Here is a 16,436-nt window from a genome sequence, read left to right as displayed (position 1 = left end):
ATGAAAAGGGAATTTACAAGAAAAATAATGGGCAATAAGCATATAAAAAATGCTACCATAACCAAGTTGAAATAATCTATCAAACTAATAAAGACTAACAAAAACACAGTGCCCAGTATAGGCAAAGATATGGGGGAACAAGTATTTTTATTCATCGTTAGTGAGATACCATTAAATCTTTTGAAAGTCAATTCTTAAAATGAATCAACTGCTTTTATACACTTTTTTACCCAGAATTTCAACTTCATCAAAAGGAAATGATTGGGAATGTTTACAAAGACTTGGCTATAAAATGTTCATCATAATACTGCTTATGATAGCAAAAGGAGAGGAGAGTGAAAGAGAGGAAGGTACGAAAGAAGGAAGGAAGGTAGAAAAGAAGGAAAGAGGGAGGGAGGGAGGGAGGGAAAGAGAAAGAAAGGAAAGAAAGAAAGAAGAAAGAAAGAAAGAAAGAAAGAAAGAAAGAAAGAAAGAAAGAAAGAAAGAAAGAAAGAAAGAAAGAAAGAAAGAAAGAAGAAAAGAAAAGAGAGAGAGAAAAGAAAGAGAGAGAGAGAGAGAGAGAGAGAGAGAGAGAGAGAGAGAGAGAGAGAGAAAGAAAGAAAGAAAGAAAGAAAGAAAGAAAGAAAGAAAGAAAGAAAGAAAGACTTGTCAAAAAAATTATACTTTATTCCTAAACAGTTAAATAGTATGGTGTGAAAGAAGAAGAATTACTCATGTGGGAAGATGTTAATGAAGTAGCTTCATGTGTTAATAAGTCACAAAGGGTATTTGGAGCTATTTCTGTTTCATACACAGACATTTGTATGCAGAGAGACTGAAAGACACACATGGAAATGTTAACACGAGGAACCTCTGACTGAGACCACTCTTCATTTTTGCTTTCTTCTTTCTATCTGCATTTTCTAAGCTTTCTACAATCACATGCCCTTGTGTAAGAAGAAAAAACCCCACAACAGTTATTTAAAATTTAATTTTAAATTTTTGTTAATGATTTAGGCCTAGTGCACATCTTACATTGGCATTTGGTTGGTTCTCCAATGACCAGGCTGATCTCACTCCAGGCCAAGAAAATATCTTGGAAATCTTCACACAAACTTTATTTATTCTGGCTGCACTTTTCCTGCTCCAGTATTCAGTGTATTGTGCCAAGAAAAGATCCACTTTCAATTGGAAATCCATTTGCGAAGAGATTAGAATACTAAAAAGGAGACACGGGTATGAGCTGAGAAATGATCTGTTTTAATGAACAGTAAATTTTCACAAAATTGACTTTTTTACTAACACAAGAATGAAAAACATGCTAGATTATCCCCAGCCCTGGTGTTGTGTGGAGACGTCTGAGATACGGCCATAAACCAAAGAAACTGGTCTTTAACAAACTCACTAATATTCAGTTCACAAGCCATGTGAGAAATCAGACTCCTGGATTTACAGGCACACTTCTTTTTCTGATGCGAAATGTTATTTCCCAGCTTGATCTCCAACAGTATTCACTAGGCATGGCTCCGGCTTACTTTTTGTTCACTCTCAAAGGATGAAACTTGGCCCCCTTTGAAGGTCATTTTTCAAACTGAACGTTAATCATGAAGGCAATTGTAGGAGTTCCAAAGAGCAGCTCAGCTCCCAGGAGGATAAGAGACAGCGCTCACTCGCATGTAGAATTCCCAGTGTGTTTGTTTTTAAAAATCTATACTTTATTATCCAGAAACTAGACTTTATCTTAGCAAACATCTGGGCCTGGGCTGCTGTGGGCACCCTAAGCAGATCACTGAAGTGCACCTATGGGGGCAGATGGGCAGGGAAGCAGAGAGAAGGAGAACACAGGACTTACCACACAAAAGCCTGTTGTTTCCTTTCTCGCTGGTTAGAGTGTCGCATCTATAGGTCAAAGGTGCGTCGTGCAATGTGGATGCATGCCTGGGAGTCTAAAGTCAAATGAAGATGATGGAATGTCGCTTTGTGCAACCTCATCTGTGGCTCCTAATCGGGCTGTCCATCAGAATCACCAGGGAGCTTTGTCCCAGTGAGAGCAGCCCTGATTGCGGAGCACCTACCGTGTGCCCTCCCCAACCTATCTATTCCATCCGTGCAGCAGCCCAGTGAAGGAGGAGTTATTTGTATCCCCATTTTGCTGACGTGGGAACTGAAACTCAGAGAGATGAAGTGCCCAAGGTCACCCAGATGGCTGGAGGTGGAAGCCATTTGGATCCCAAATGGTCGACTTACCCAAGCTTTTGACCTCTTCTCTACATTGCTTCCAAAACACAAATCCCCATGGAGCCTTTGGTCCCCTGACCCTCAAATACCCATGTTACTCTGAGCACTGGTCCCTCACCAGCTCCCCTTATTTTGCAGACAGGAACCTCAGCTCACAAAAAAAGAGTTTCTTCCTGAGGGGAGAGGGGCAAGTTTGCACAGACCAAAGTTAACTCAGCAGCAGAGGGTCACCCTCTACTTTGCCGCTGCTCTATCAAGTATGCAATTGCCTCCAAGTGCAAATTTTAAGCTGCATGTGGACTCAGGCAAGCAATAGCTGGGGGAAGGATTTGCTTGTGAACTTCCTTAAAACTTATTTTCCCCAGCCCTGCTGTCCTGATAGGGAAAGCTGGATCCCCTCTACATCTGCACCACATGGATGGGATTTCAGGACTGTCCCTTCCTCATGTAATAGTGCTTCTCTGTCACATCGATAGGATGATGGAGGAGAAAGTGATTAACACAGAGATGGGCCAGACTTGTGGGAACCCCAGGCAAGAGAAGTTAATAATCGATGCACCCTTATAATCAACATTCTTTAAATATTTGCTCAACATTCATTTAGAAGAAAAGTTGGGTACTGCTGAGGGAACGAAAGAAAAAGAGTGCTATCTTTGGTTTTCTCCATGCAATTCAGCTCTGGCCCCCAACGTGCATGCCACAGCAGCTTAGTAACATCCACTGATGCTCCAGTGTGTACATGGGGTCTCCATCCCAGCTCTCCTCTTAGTTTCCATGTAGGTTTTGTCCTTTAAGAGCAGTCAGTGTTTGCTTAATTCATGGCCATGATTGTGTGGAAGGCTTCAGCCATCTTTGTAGACTTGCTCCTCAATCCCAATTCCAAGGTAAAATCCTTCCAAACCTAATTGTGCACAGCTGCAAGAGTTTGAGTGTCAGGAGACACATACCTTGTGCATGAATCCTGAATTCACTTCAACCAAGCAAAAACAAAGCTTTAAAAAGTATATTTACTCTTAGTCAATTGCAGCTGTCTTGAGTACACCACTTATTCGGACCTCAAGCTTACAAAATTTTTAAAGGTTGATATTTTGCTTAGAAGATATAATTTGTAAGTTCTATAAATGTCAACAGTCAAGAATTTTTTGGTGTAGATTTATTGAGAGGATAAAATATTTTGCAAGAGCCCTGAGCCCCATTATCTTTATTTAGTTTCCTTGCAATACTTAAAACTGTCCCGTTAATTTCAGATAGAGATGAATGCCATTTAGCATGACATTTTGTATAATATGATTCAAATTATGTAAAAAAAAATAATATGCATGGAAAAATTCTGAATAGTGTACCCCAAAGCATTAACAATGTTTATCACTGGAAGTTAGGATTGCCAAGGATTTTTGTTTCTTTTGGTATACTACTTCTCTGTATTTTTGATTTCTCACACTAAATGTGTATTACTTTTATAATTAATAAAGCCTTAGCTGTTTTTTCTCAGTGGATAGTGCTGGCCTGTGGACTGAAGGGTCCTACATTCAATTCCAGTCAAGGGCACAGGCCTGGGTTGTGGGCTCAATCCCCAGTAGGGTGTGCGGGAGGCAGCCAATCAATGATTCTCTCTCATCATTGATGTTTCTATCTCTCTCCCCCTCTCCCTTCCTCTCTGAAATAAAAATATATATTTTTTTAAAAAAATAAATAAATAACAGTAAGTAGGAGAAGCCAGATTAGCTGTACTGAGGACCAGTTCTAAAAGCTAGTTTGCCCAGAACCGGAGGGGTTGGGGCAGGAGATCACAACCTTATGTGGGACTAGGGAATGTGTAAACCAGAAAAAGACAATCCAGAGACCGGCAGGGCTGCTGGATCCCCTCCCTGAGCTCCTCTGGGAATGGATTTATGGTCCTAAACCTTTTACTTTCTCTCCGGGGTCACCATGTAATCTTGATCCTCACGGACACAGTGATCAAGATAACCCACTTTCCTTCTAAGGCTGTGCTGAGCTGAGTCCTATATTGCTATTTGTAGATAAGGTATTCTGACTTGACAGCTTTCCCACCCACCACAGCTTAGAACCACAGCAGCAATCTACGCCTCACTTCTGGAGTACACTATTTCAGTTATAAAGCCCCACCGAGCAGAGTGGCTCTGGTGCTATGTCACTAGGCAAACCGGGACCCATCAAAAGCCACATACAGGAATTTACCAGCACTCTCTTTCTTACTCCAACCAGGTGTCTTCCAGTGGCCAGAGCTGTTACACCCTGTCCCTCCTCTACCCACCATCCTATAACACCTCTGAACTTTCCTGAACATTCTACCAGTACTGTGGGGGCTGTGAACCACCCCATAATATCTGTAAGACCCTCTATAAGGTGCAAAAGAAAGCTATAAAGCCATGGTAGACATTATACCGGGATTTCAGACCTTAACATTTTGGGCCAGATAATTCTTTGTTGGGGAAAGAGGGATGCCCTGTGCATTGAAGGGCATTTAACACTATCCCTGATCTCTACTTATTAAATGCCAATAACACTCCTCCCTCAGTTTGACAACCAAAACTGCCTCCGCCATTGTCAATTGTCCCCTGAGGAACAAAATCACCTCCATTGGAGAACCACTGCACTATCTGCATGTCCACAGATCCTTTCTGGATAGATGACTTTCTTCTTATCACACCTATGCCATGTAGCCCTGACACAACCCAGTTGATAAGTTGTAAGACCTACTCAGTTTGCACACACATTCACACTTTGTGTTTTATAGGTGCCTCAGACAATGAGCCCAGCAGTGCCCTGGTTTAGTAATAACTTTGACATGTGTCAAGTGCTTGTTAAGTGTTGAGCATTTAATCATCATCACCTCATTAAAATTTACAACCACCTATGAAATTAGTATTGTCCCCATCTTATAGGTGAGAGCTTTGGGTTATGGACAGGGTTACATAGCCTGTGGGTGGCAGAGTTGTGATGGGACTCCAGAGTCCAGGCTCTTAATGTGCTCATTGTTTTTCATCTTTCTCCAACCTGCCCCAAAGAACAGGACGGGAAACCAAAAGACATATCCCCAGTATCTATAATAAGTAGGAACTGGTGATATAGTTAGGTACAGGCCAGGGAACTTTCATGGAACCCATTGGCCAAGCTCATCACCTAATCTCATAGTCACTAGCCAGGGACAACTTCCAGTGAACCCTGGCAACAACTTCAGGCCAGGAAAAGAGTGGATGTTGGGGTCCAGCCCCAGCAGGTCCAGAGGTTCCCAAAGGTGTGGACGGAGTCGGCGAAGAAGGAATGACACGGAGACAGAGTTCAGTTGATCAGCATAGTGAGGTTCTCCCTTTATTCTCCTGTTACATCTGTATTTATACCATTTGATTTTAATCCTATCCATTCTATTCCAAAGGTTAGGGCATCTGTTATCTCCATTCCAAGGTCACTACTCTATTGTTGTTAAGCTACGAGGAAGTAACTGAAGGAGATTATCCTAAGTAAAGATTATGTAGCTTAAGCAACTGTGTCAAGCAGCAAGGATGGACCGGCTTCCGGCAAATTCCCCCTTTTTTATTTTTTAAATGATAGCACGTATAAATCAGCGGTCACCTCTCGAATTGGGTTGTTTAAGACTCGGAAGACCTGTTTGTGACTTTGCCAACAGGTCAGTCTGAGGCTTAACCCTATATTGGCTCCCCACAGTGGGTAGGTGTGAATCGTATCTGTGGAAAAGGATGGTGACCAGCTTGGTTCTGCCATCTTATAGGCATCCCTCTGGCTTCAGCTGGGCACAAGAGGACACTGAAATGGCTATGCTATGTTCTAAGGATTGTTCCCAACTTGGCTCCACCCACCTGCACTTCACTACCATCTCTTCCCATTCTGTTTTGACTCTTGTTGCTCATTGCTCCAAACTCAGAACCACTATTTAGCCTTTCCAAGTAGAAGTCACTCTCTCCACTTTCATAATCTCAGCTTCCTCCCTTGGTTTAATATCTTATAACAACAACAAAAATCCATAGGCTTATTATCTGACCATCTATGAAAACTTTCCAGACAAGGGCCTGACACGTAGTACATGCCCAATAAATGTTAGTTTCTTTCTACTCTAAGCAATGGATCCCCTTTAGCTTTGCAGTAGATCCCTCCCCCATCTCCTCACGTTTGTGAATTGTCATTGCAGGAGCCCCAGTAGGGCAATCAACCATCTCTTTTCTGGCTGAGACTCCAGAAAGCTCAACCCAGATGCTTTAAATTTCAATATCATTTTATTTCAGGTTTTTGTACAATATTTGAAAAGCCTAACATTTTTTTAAGCTGCCTACTTTTGAAGTCAGTGAAAAGGTAGAAACATCTAGCCTAACTTTAGCCTGTCTGTTCTCATTCAGGGACACATTCCCAAACCAGCTGATAATTTAGTGCTGAACAGTTATACTTGGCTCAGGGATGCCATAAAAATGCTCCTTCGACCCAGGGGAGATTGGGAGAAAGAGCAGGGTGAGCTCATTTAGTCCCCAACCTCCACTATTTTGTTCACAGTAGGAATGTAAACTCTACTTTGGAGCTTACATCAGCTTTTGGAGAGTTTCAGCAAGCTCCCCCAGCTAAAACTGAGGGTTATTTTTCTTTGTCCATTTGGTCAGAAATAAATATTTATATCAAGAAAAGATTGCCAAGACTTGGAAAGTATTTGAATTATTTAATCAGCCCTATAAAAGGATTCACTGTGATTGGTGTTTGAATTGGCTAATGAATTTTAATCCTGGTTTTATCCCACATCCATTAGACAGTCACCAACTGCAGTGAAGAATTCTGGGAAATTCTTTACCAGTCTGAAAAGAATTGCATTGATCCAAGGTCAAAACCTGGGAATGTGCACATTTGACTGTATGGTTCTGGAACATAGTTCATTATAGTAGGGTCTGGACCTCATCACAGAGCTTTTCAACCCTGGTCCCCTTTCATGGTAGATATACCTTCTACTACTCTAATCCCACTTTAACCTTGGAGAGTCTTGACCATTTGCCTCCAAAGTGGTCAGGTATAAATAGACTCAGCTCTAGGGTGCTTCAGGCTACATCATAAAACAAGCTGTGCAATTATGACAGTATAAAAAGCTGACTAATTTAAATTACGTCTGTAGAAAAATTAGCTTTGTTGACCTTGGGCAAGTTGTTTCAATAAAACCTGAGTTTGAATTCCAGCTCTGGCATTTACAACTGATTCATTAACTAACCTCTCAGAGCCTGAGTTTCCCAAATTGTAAGTAATAAAAAAATAATAATGTCAAATGAGACCATGGGTATATATAATATTAGACAAAATTGGTACAGATATAGATCAGCGATTTTCAACCTTTTTCATCTCGTGGCACATATAAATTAATTACTAAAATTCTGTGTCAAACCAAAAAATATATTTTTTACTGATCTGATAAAAAAATAGGTATAATTTTGATTCATTCACATTGTACAGCTATTGTTGTGTTGGCTGTTGTCATTTTTTTTTTTTTTTTGACAATCTAAGGGAAAAAGAGGTCAGTACCCTAGACTAAGTAGTCAGGTATTGTATATTTTTAAAATTCTTGTAGCACACCAGTTGAAAATCACTGATATAGATTATATAGATATAAATAGATATATAGTTATAGTTATAGTTATAGATAATATAGATATAGGTATAGGTATACATAATGTATGGATATGGATGTATGGATGTATGTGTGTATATATATATGTGTGTGTGTGTACACACATGTTCACTAAAACATTTCCTAGGAATTCATAATGCCTAAAAAGACGTTAGTTTTGATAAAACAATGTAATTAAGCAATCAGAGATTTTGGAAATTTTAATTCCTCTGATTTTAAAGCACACATTCATATAGGCCAGTGGTCAGCAAACTGCGGCCCCTTGAGTGTGGCTCTTCCACAAAATACCACGTGTGGGCGCGCACGTGCAGTGTGATTGAAACTTCGTGGCCACAAAGAGCCGCATATGGCTCACGAGCCCCGGTTTGCCAACCACGGATATAGGCTATTGTAAAGGTGTGGATGTTTGTGTAATAACGTGGAATAACATTTACTGAATGGCTATTAAGTGCCAAGTAACATGGTTTGCACTTTCATGCACTCCTATTTACTCCCTACACAACCCCGTGTAATGATGTCATCATCACTGTTTACAGATGAACAACTTGTCCCCAGTCACCCACTAGTAAGAAGGCCTGGGATTTGAACTCTGGTCTGCCCTGCCCCATTCTATGCCTTCTGCATTCATCCTCCGGGATGCCCAGCTCTCAAGCTTGGGGTGTTTGGCAGTTTAGCATAATGACATTCATAGTTCCCCAAATCCTTATTTAAATCAAGCTTCTGTTTGATTATCAGATTCTTATAGACAAATGCTTTAGGTTAACCTGTCATATGTATGCACTGAATTCTGAATATCTTTGGTAAAAGGCAAAGAAATTTACACATCATCTAAAAATTCCCTTAACTGCTGGTTTCCAACTCCTGCCCCTCCCTAATTTTCTCCCAGTTGCAAACAAGCCAGCACTGGTCTTAGCTCCCGGTCCCGTTTGCCCAGCCCACTTGGTGCTAATGCGCAGTGAAATGGCTGCTGCCCGGTGGACAGGGGAGCTCAGGCCTCCGTCGTCCTCGGAGTGGATCATGGCCCCGTAAACATCACAGCACCACTGGCTTTGGCAGAGGTGGCAGCGAGGTTGGCCTGGCACCTGAACCAAGCGTGGCCCAGCCCGGGAGGAAGGCTTTATGCCCTGCTTCCCCAGTGGACGTTCCAGGAAGGAGTCAGATGATCTGAGTTATGGAAACCAAATGGCCCTCCTTTGTTTAGAGAGAGAGGGGGAAAAAGTCACTCATTTTTGTGGTGAAGTGAAAACAGGCTCCAAACCAAACAATCCCTCTCCGAGCAGAAAATGCCAGCTCCCCAGAGCAGGCCCTCAGCTCGGAGGCTGATAAACTGATGCAAGGCTGCATCAGGCCCGTCCTGCAGCCTCGGCAAAGCCCTCAGTCCTCCCAGCCAGTTTTTCCTCTGCTTTGCTCCAGAAATATTTGGACTCCCAGGCAGGAAAGGAGGGAGAAAGAGAAATGTCTACTTGACTAGGTCAATCTCGTCCTTTCCCTCCTTTCCTGGGATGGAGAAAGGGAAAGGAGCTGTGCAGAGAATGCCCCAGAGTGAGCGTGGACACTAATGGCTCATGGACATGCCGGGCCCTGGCATCTCCTGGGCATGTCACTGCAGGGCGCCAACTCGAGACCTCCTCAGTGTGACCAAGCTCTTCCCTCAGAATGCAGCCAGGAGTCATGAGGCCTGCTGTGGCCGCTCTGTGGCTGCTCCGTGGCTCTGTGGGCAAGCTCCGTGGGCAGAGATCTGCACTCCCAGGTATTACCAGTGCATGCACAGTAGGGTAAGCCATGGCCAAAAGAAAATAAATGTAGGCTCTAGTCAGCCACGCCTGTCCCAATTTCAGTTTATTCTCTAATACAAGCCTTCCTGGGATGGAGAGGCTTGGAAAGGAAGAACCACGGAGAATTCAGTTCTAGTCCTGGTGTTGCCTCTGACTTGCTGTGCTTCCCTGGGTCGGGGTTGCCTCTCTGAGCCTCCATTTTGCAACTGGAAAATGAGCCTAATGAACCCTGTCTTAGTTCACAAGGTCACCGTGAAGGAGATAAAGCATGGCTCTTATCAAGCGGTGGCAATCGGACTGCCTGGATATGGATCCATGCTCCCCTTTGTAACATTGGGCACGTTTCTTCCTATGTCAGTTTCCTGCCTTTAAAATGAAGGGACTAACATTTTCCCTGATAGCACTCCAGGTTAAATTTGGTTATGTGATGTATGCGAAGCACTTAGAGAGCATGTACGCACAGCCTGCCCAGGGAGTATCACTGTCATTATTGACATCATAGACGAGAAAACACCCTATATAACAAAAGCCTAATATGCTAAGTGTCTGACCATTCAACCATTTGACCAGTCACTATGATGCACACTGACCACCAGGGGGCAGACACTCTGACCAGTAGGTTAGCTTGCTGCTGGGGTCTACTGATCAGGACTGGGCAAGACGGGCCAGACACACCCTGGAGCCAACCTCCCTCCGTCCCTCCCCGGCCTCTAACATATTTCTTCTAATTAATTTCCTTTTAATGTGCACAAATCCGTGCACCGGGTTTCTAGTCTTGAAAATAATAATGCTCAGTTCAGGCACTGGGTGACCTGCCACTGTCAAAAGATTCATAATTTCATTCAAAATACCCTCACTATTCTGGCAACATTCTGAATCTGCCATCGTTGATTCCAAATTGGAGGGGAACCTCCAAGAGCTTCCTATTTCTCATAGGAAAAATCCCCAAAGCCCCACCATGGCCTACAAGGCCTCAGTCATTTGGTCCTGCTGCCTTTTCTAGCCTCATGTTGAGCCATCGTCTCACTCCAATGCCACAGCCTTGTTGGCCCTCTTTCAGCTCTCCGGAGTCCTGGGCTCCTTCCTGCCCAGGATCTCTGCAGTGCCGCCTCTCTCCCACTCCATCTACTCTCCCCCAGACCTCCAGCCTCAACAGCCTTTCCTCAGGGAGGCAGCTCCTGACCTTCCAGATGAGAGCCAGCCCCTTCTTCTTCTTTGGTGTCACCACAATTATAATTAAACTAGAGGCCCAGTGCATTTGTGCACCCGTGGGGTCCCTCAGCCTGGCCCGCTGGGATTGGGCCAAAACCGGCTCTCCGCCATCCCCCAAGCCCCCAACCATGGGTCCCAGATTGCAAGAGGGGAGGGCAGTTCTCGGGGCATGCATGTCAGAATCGGGCTCCCTCTTCTCTGGTTCCAGGTACATCACCCAAGAACCGCAGCTGCCAAGTCACTACAGCTCGGCAGCTCCTGTGTTGAGTGTCTGGCCCCTGGCCATCATTGCACATCATAGCTACTGGTCAGACGGTCGAACAGTCAGATGGTCACTTAGGCTTTTATATATATATATATATTAATTTGTGTAATTACCAGCAGGTCAGCTCCTTGAGTGAGATGCTTCATCTCTTTTGTTCAGTGTGAGGCCTAGCACAGTGTCTGGCTAATGGTAAATATTCAAAAGAATATTTTGTAATAAAAATGAATGTGTTTAGCCCTAGCCGGTTTGGCTCAGTGGATAGAGCATCGGCCTGTGGACTGAAGGGTCCCGGGTTCGATTCCGGTTTAGGGCACATGCCCAGGTTGTGGGGTCGATCCCCAGTGGGGGGTATGCAGGAGGTAGCCAATCAATGATTCTCTCTCCTCATTGATGTTTCTATCTCTCTCTTCCTCTCCCTTCCTCTCTGAAATCAATAAAAATATTTTTTTAAAAAATGAATGTGTTTAAAAACTATCTCCCCTGCAACTCCTATAAAGTCCATGACAACAGAGGCCGTGTTTCTCTCCTCAAAAGCCTGCATTTCTAGCACATAGTAGTCCTTCAATAAATATTTGCTGGATGGGTGGGTGGATGGATGGATGAGTAAATGACATGGAATAACTTCCCTAGCTTTTCATATTGATAATTTCCCTAGACATCAGGGGGATACTGTAATTGACCACTTCCTCTTCCTTCCATGAGGACATAGTTCCCTATCTCTCCCTGGAATACAGCTCCAGTTTTGTGTTCCCTGTGACCTCACCACGTCACCCACTAAATGGAGCTCTCTGTCTTCTGAAGCTAAATGCTATTCTGGCTTAGCCATTTTTTGTGTTTGTCAGTGCACTTTCTCCATGAATATGGCTTTTCTCTCAAACTAGACTTGGACCCAAAGCTCCCTTAGGACCAGTCTAATATTTTCTTATTTCTTTTCAGTTATGCCTGGTCTGTGCTAAGAACTTGGTCTCTATTTGCTCATTGATTGACTCGACTGGACATACAGAGTCAGTCATTGCACATCATAGCTACTGGTCAGATGGTCGAACAGTCAGATGGTCGCTTAGGCTTATATATTTCATAGAGTCATTGCTTTTCTAGTGTCTCCAAGGACTTGGCTAATAGTCCTTGGGAGTCACAGAACTTGAAGTTATAAACTTGCCTCACTCCTCTTAATCCAGTGACTTCCCTTTTACAGATGAGAAGCCCTTTGCTGTGGAAGATACTTATTTGCTGTGCCCAGCACCCATCTTAAAAGAAGTTGGCATGTAAGTTTCCACCAACAACTAAACCTCAGAGAGGAGAGAGGAGATAGAGGGGACAAAGGGAACAGAAAGAAGTATCTATCTTCGTTGTTATAATGGGGTCTTTCTCTAGACCTCTCCAAGAAATGATGATGAACGATGCTTCCAGTGAGCCAGGCACCAGGATAAATGTTTTACAAAGGGTGTCTCATTCCATCTTCCCAAGTTTCTGACAAGATACTTGTCATCTTGTAGATGCTCAGATCTTCCCGGTTTTACAGATGTGGAATCTGTGGCTGAGAGAATTTAAGCAGCTTGTCCAAGGTCACATAGCAGTAAATGAAAGAGTTGGGGCTCCAGCCAAGGTCTGTCTGGCTTAATCACAACTGCCTTCCAGAAAGCTCTCACACACATTACTTTGCCCCATCATCGTGATTGCCCTACCAGTTGAGTATCACCCCTGCAGAGATAAGGAAGTTCAGAAAGGCTAGGTGGGTCCATAGATGGTCAAGGCCCAGATTCAGACCATCCAAGGCCAAGCTCAGTGCTCCTTCCTCTACGCCTCTGTGGAGCGTACGGTCCACAGAGGCGCAGTCACCCAGACTGCCGGAGGCTCCCTGAACTAACTTATGGGCGAAATGCCGTGATGGTGCAATTATAATAAGTGCTAGTGAAATGTGATTAGGAAATAGTCACTGGAGAAAGAAGGAGAATTAGCACCCTGAACAGGAAAAGGAATCTGTGGGGACCAGAGAAGCAACGTCTGTGAGAGAAGACAAAGCCTCTCCGTGAACGTGTCTGTAACAGGCTGAAGACAGAACGGTGGCTTTAAGGGGGAAATGCGAGACTGGTTCATCTGAATTCTGCCTTCAATCATTTGTTCAAATGGTAAGGCTCCAACTCTGGTTGCCTAACATTGGCTTATGACTCATTCATTCTGTTGATTCCACAAACACTCCTGTGCCCATCCTGCAAAATGCAAGCTCCTGATTCAGCGAGTCTCATATAGATGAGGAGGTAGAAGGCAACTTTGTTCACCTATTACTGCGCTTCTGTGTTAGTAGTAACAAAACCACCCCCACCAGAATCAAATCGCTGAGAATCCAGATAACAACAACAGAACGTTCGGTTTACAGGCTGATCACTTTAGCCCCACTGATTTGGACCATTTTTTAAAGAATCCTTCATCTTACTACAATGAGACAAGCAAATTAAATGGAAGCAGGCTTTGACCATTCAATGCAATTTGCTGTAATGCAACAAGGGCTGAATGCACTGCCTTGATATGGCAGCCAGATGATTAGTGTATCCTGACCTCTCCCTGGAGTTTCAGAGGTGGGAACGGCCCTAAAGACCATGCTCCACATTTTACAAAGGAGACAGCTTAGGCCCCAGGGGAAGAGACTACAGTCCAAAGAGTAGTTGCGAGCAGAGCCCATAGGGGGCCAACGTGTCCAGTTCTCGGTCCCTTGCACCCCATGCTGAGGATCTCTGGTTCCCTTGCTGTCTTTGCAGGAAAGCCGCACTCCAGGTCAGCATGAACGATGGCCTGTCTTTCATCTCCAGTTCTGTCATCATCACCACCACACACTGTGTAAGTCATCACCTGTCCTTTTACCAAAGGCTGCATTGTCATTCTCATGTCCCTGGAAAGTTGTCTGGTTTGCATTCTGTTCTCTGAGTTTTCATCCCAACACTGCTAGGCCAGCTATGGGCTGGGTGAGGGGTGTGCTGCACCCCGGAGTGTGTCAGGAACCCCTGTGTCCGGTTTCTCCAGGCTCCCCATTTCTGTGACTGTGGGTGAGACCTGAAGGCACTGGCATGACCAGATGACAAGACAGGCCAGTGTCTGTGCAGTAGTGAGGGGGGATGTCTGGATGGAGTGGGTTTAGGAGAAAATGCACAGAAAGAAATTGGACAGCATATACAGAAAGCTTGTCTGAAGGAGTTTTTCACTAAAAGGGAACAGGAAAGGGGGCAGTAACTGAAGAAAGATGTATAAAGAGTATAAAGAGAGTCTTTTATTTAGAATGGGAGAAATTGCAGCTTGTTTATATGGTTATGGAAACAATCCAGGAGAAAATGGAAAATTGATGAAGCAGGAAAGAGCAAGGAAGAGGCCCTATGCCACAGGGATTGGGAGGCAGCAGTAGGGACTGCGTCCTCCCTGCCAGCCCCTCCAATGCCCCTTCTCTGGATCCTGCTGTCAGGTAGCTTTGGTTGCTGGCTACACATAAAGTCACTGGGAGAGCTTTTAAAAAGCATTGCTGCCCTGGCCTCATGCCAGACCCATTGAAACAGTCTGGGGCTGGGCCCGAGGCTATGGTTGGGAACACCTGGGCCTGTGTAGTTGCTCCCGCCCACTGTCAATGTCTGAAGCGTTCAGCCCATCAGAGGACAATCTGGGTGTGATCAGCTTGAATACAGATCTCAGCCCCTGACATGAGCATTTCCCAAATGACCTTTGCTGAATATTCAGATTCTGCAGCCAAATGTGCTTTATCCTTTAGATCATTTTAGAGAAGAATGAGTTTGACCTGTTGGTCAGCTTGGGCAGATGCTCTGATCAATTCCTGGCCGGCCTTTGAAGGACATGTTTGAACCCCCTCAACAATTGGGGTTCATGTCCTTAACACCATCACAGGTGGAGGAGAGAGAGCAGGCAAGGTTAATGAGCAGGAAGCCGGGCCTCGTGATAGACAGCACTCCCTTCCAACCCGTGCCTCCCCACTCCCACACACACTTTTCAGCCTATGTTAGGAGCAAACCAGTTTTCCTGAAAGCAGTGTAAGCCAGTGCAATGGATACAGACAACAGAAAAGTTTTACTTGACCAAAGGGACTAGAGTTGTCACAAAGAAGTGTCTGAGAAATGTCTACGTCTCAAGGATCTGTCAGTAGAACATCAAATCTGGAGACCAAATATGAAAACTGTGTGCACAAGCAGTGAAATTTCAAGTGTGCCCTGCCTGATTCTTTTAGAAATTGACCCTTTTGGAACCTGCCAACTTGCAGGAAATGATTAAAATACCCCAAATCTAACAACTTCATTCCAGATTCCTCCCTACTCTAAATGATCCAACAATGTGGGCCTGTATTTCTCATTTTGTCTGATCATACCAGAGAAACAGCCATGACCTTGAGGCTGCGTGGGCAGGGAAATGAGAAGGGGAAACATCTCAACCAAACCTGTAGTATGGTAAATATAAATCTGATTTAAGTCCTGGGCCTCTAAGCCAAGAAGAAAGGGTGTCCTTACTAATATACTGCAAAATGAAAAGAACTCCCAGTAAAGTCCCTCTGTACCTTCCTGACTCACTTACACCTTACATCTTCATCTGGGTGCATGTCTCTAAGCTTTCTGATCAACACCACTTCGTAACACTTCTGCATTATTCCCTTTTTCATTTGAGAATGCTGTATGTCTACAACAAAGTTATAGCCACCCTACGATTTGAGAACCAGGTCCATTCGTTCATTTACTCAACAAATATTCATTGATCGTGCACAATATGCTTGGCACTGCCCTGGGTGCTTGGGATACATCAGAGAACACAACAGACAGAAACCTAGTGGAGAAGGTGACGAGAAAGAAGGCAGATAATAAATAAGAAACATAATAAAGGAATTACACACTATGTTAAAAGATAATATGTTCTATTAAAAAAATAGAGCAGAGTAAGAGGATTTGGTACTTCTTGAGTGAGTATAATGTAAATAGAGATATATTGAGAAGGTGGCATTTGAGTAGAGACTTTGAAGTTGGCTGTGAGACTACTGGGGGAAGAACATATCAATTAGAAAGCCACAGTGCTTAGATCCCCAAGACCAGACACCTTGTGTGTTCTAGGAAGAGCAAGAAGGCCGGTGATCAGTCGCTGGAAGAGAGCAAGCGAGGAGAGCAGTGACAGGGAGGTAGAAGAGTGGAGGGTCTGGTGAGAACTTTGGCTTTTGTACAGAGGTACAGCATGATCAGATTTATATTTGAAAGATCACTCTGGCTGCTGGACCAGCCTGTGGGAAGACAAGGATGGGAAGGACTGTCACTAGTTAGGAGGGTTATGGCAATATTTCAGGCCAGAGATGATGCTG

General features: G+C 44.0%; 1 protein-coding gene across 1 annotated transcript in view; it reads left to right on the top strand.

Annotated features, from left to right (window-relative positions):
- The window catches only part of ANTXR1 (anthrax toxin receptor 1), a 217,431-nt gene that overhangs the window by 89,870 nt on the left and 111,125 nt on the right, over nt 1-16,436 (top strand). Inside the window, exons 11-12 of the mRNA XM_006092977.3 lie at nt 12,300-12,369; nt 13,861-13,939. Of these exons, the coding sequence (XP_006093039.1) occupies nt 12,300-12,369; nt 13,861-13,939 (149 nt within the window). The remainder of the gene's footprint in view (nt 1-12,299; nt 12,370-13,860; nt 13,940-16,436) is intronic.

This window comes from Myotis lucifugus, unplaced genomic scaffold, assembly GCF_000147115.1.
Source record: "Myotis lucifugus unplaced genomic scaffold, Myoluc2.0 scaffold_108, whole genome shotgun sequence".
NCBI lineage: Eukaryota > Metazoa > Chordata > Mammalia > Chiroptera > Vespertilionidae > Myotis > Myotis lucifugus.
Note: the sequence above shows the minus strand (reverse complement) of the source record. Positions and strands in the feature narration are given on the sequence as shown.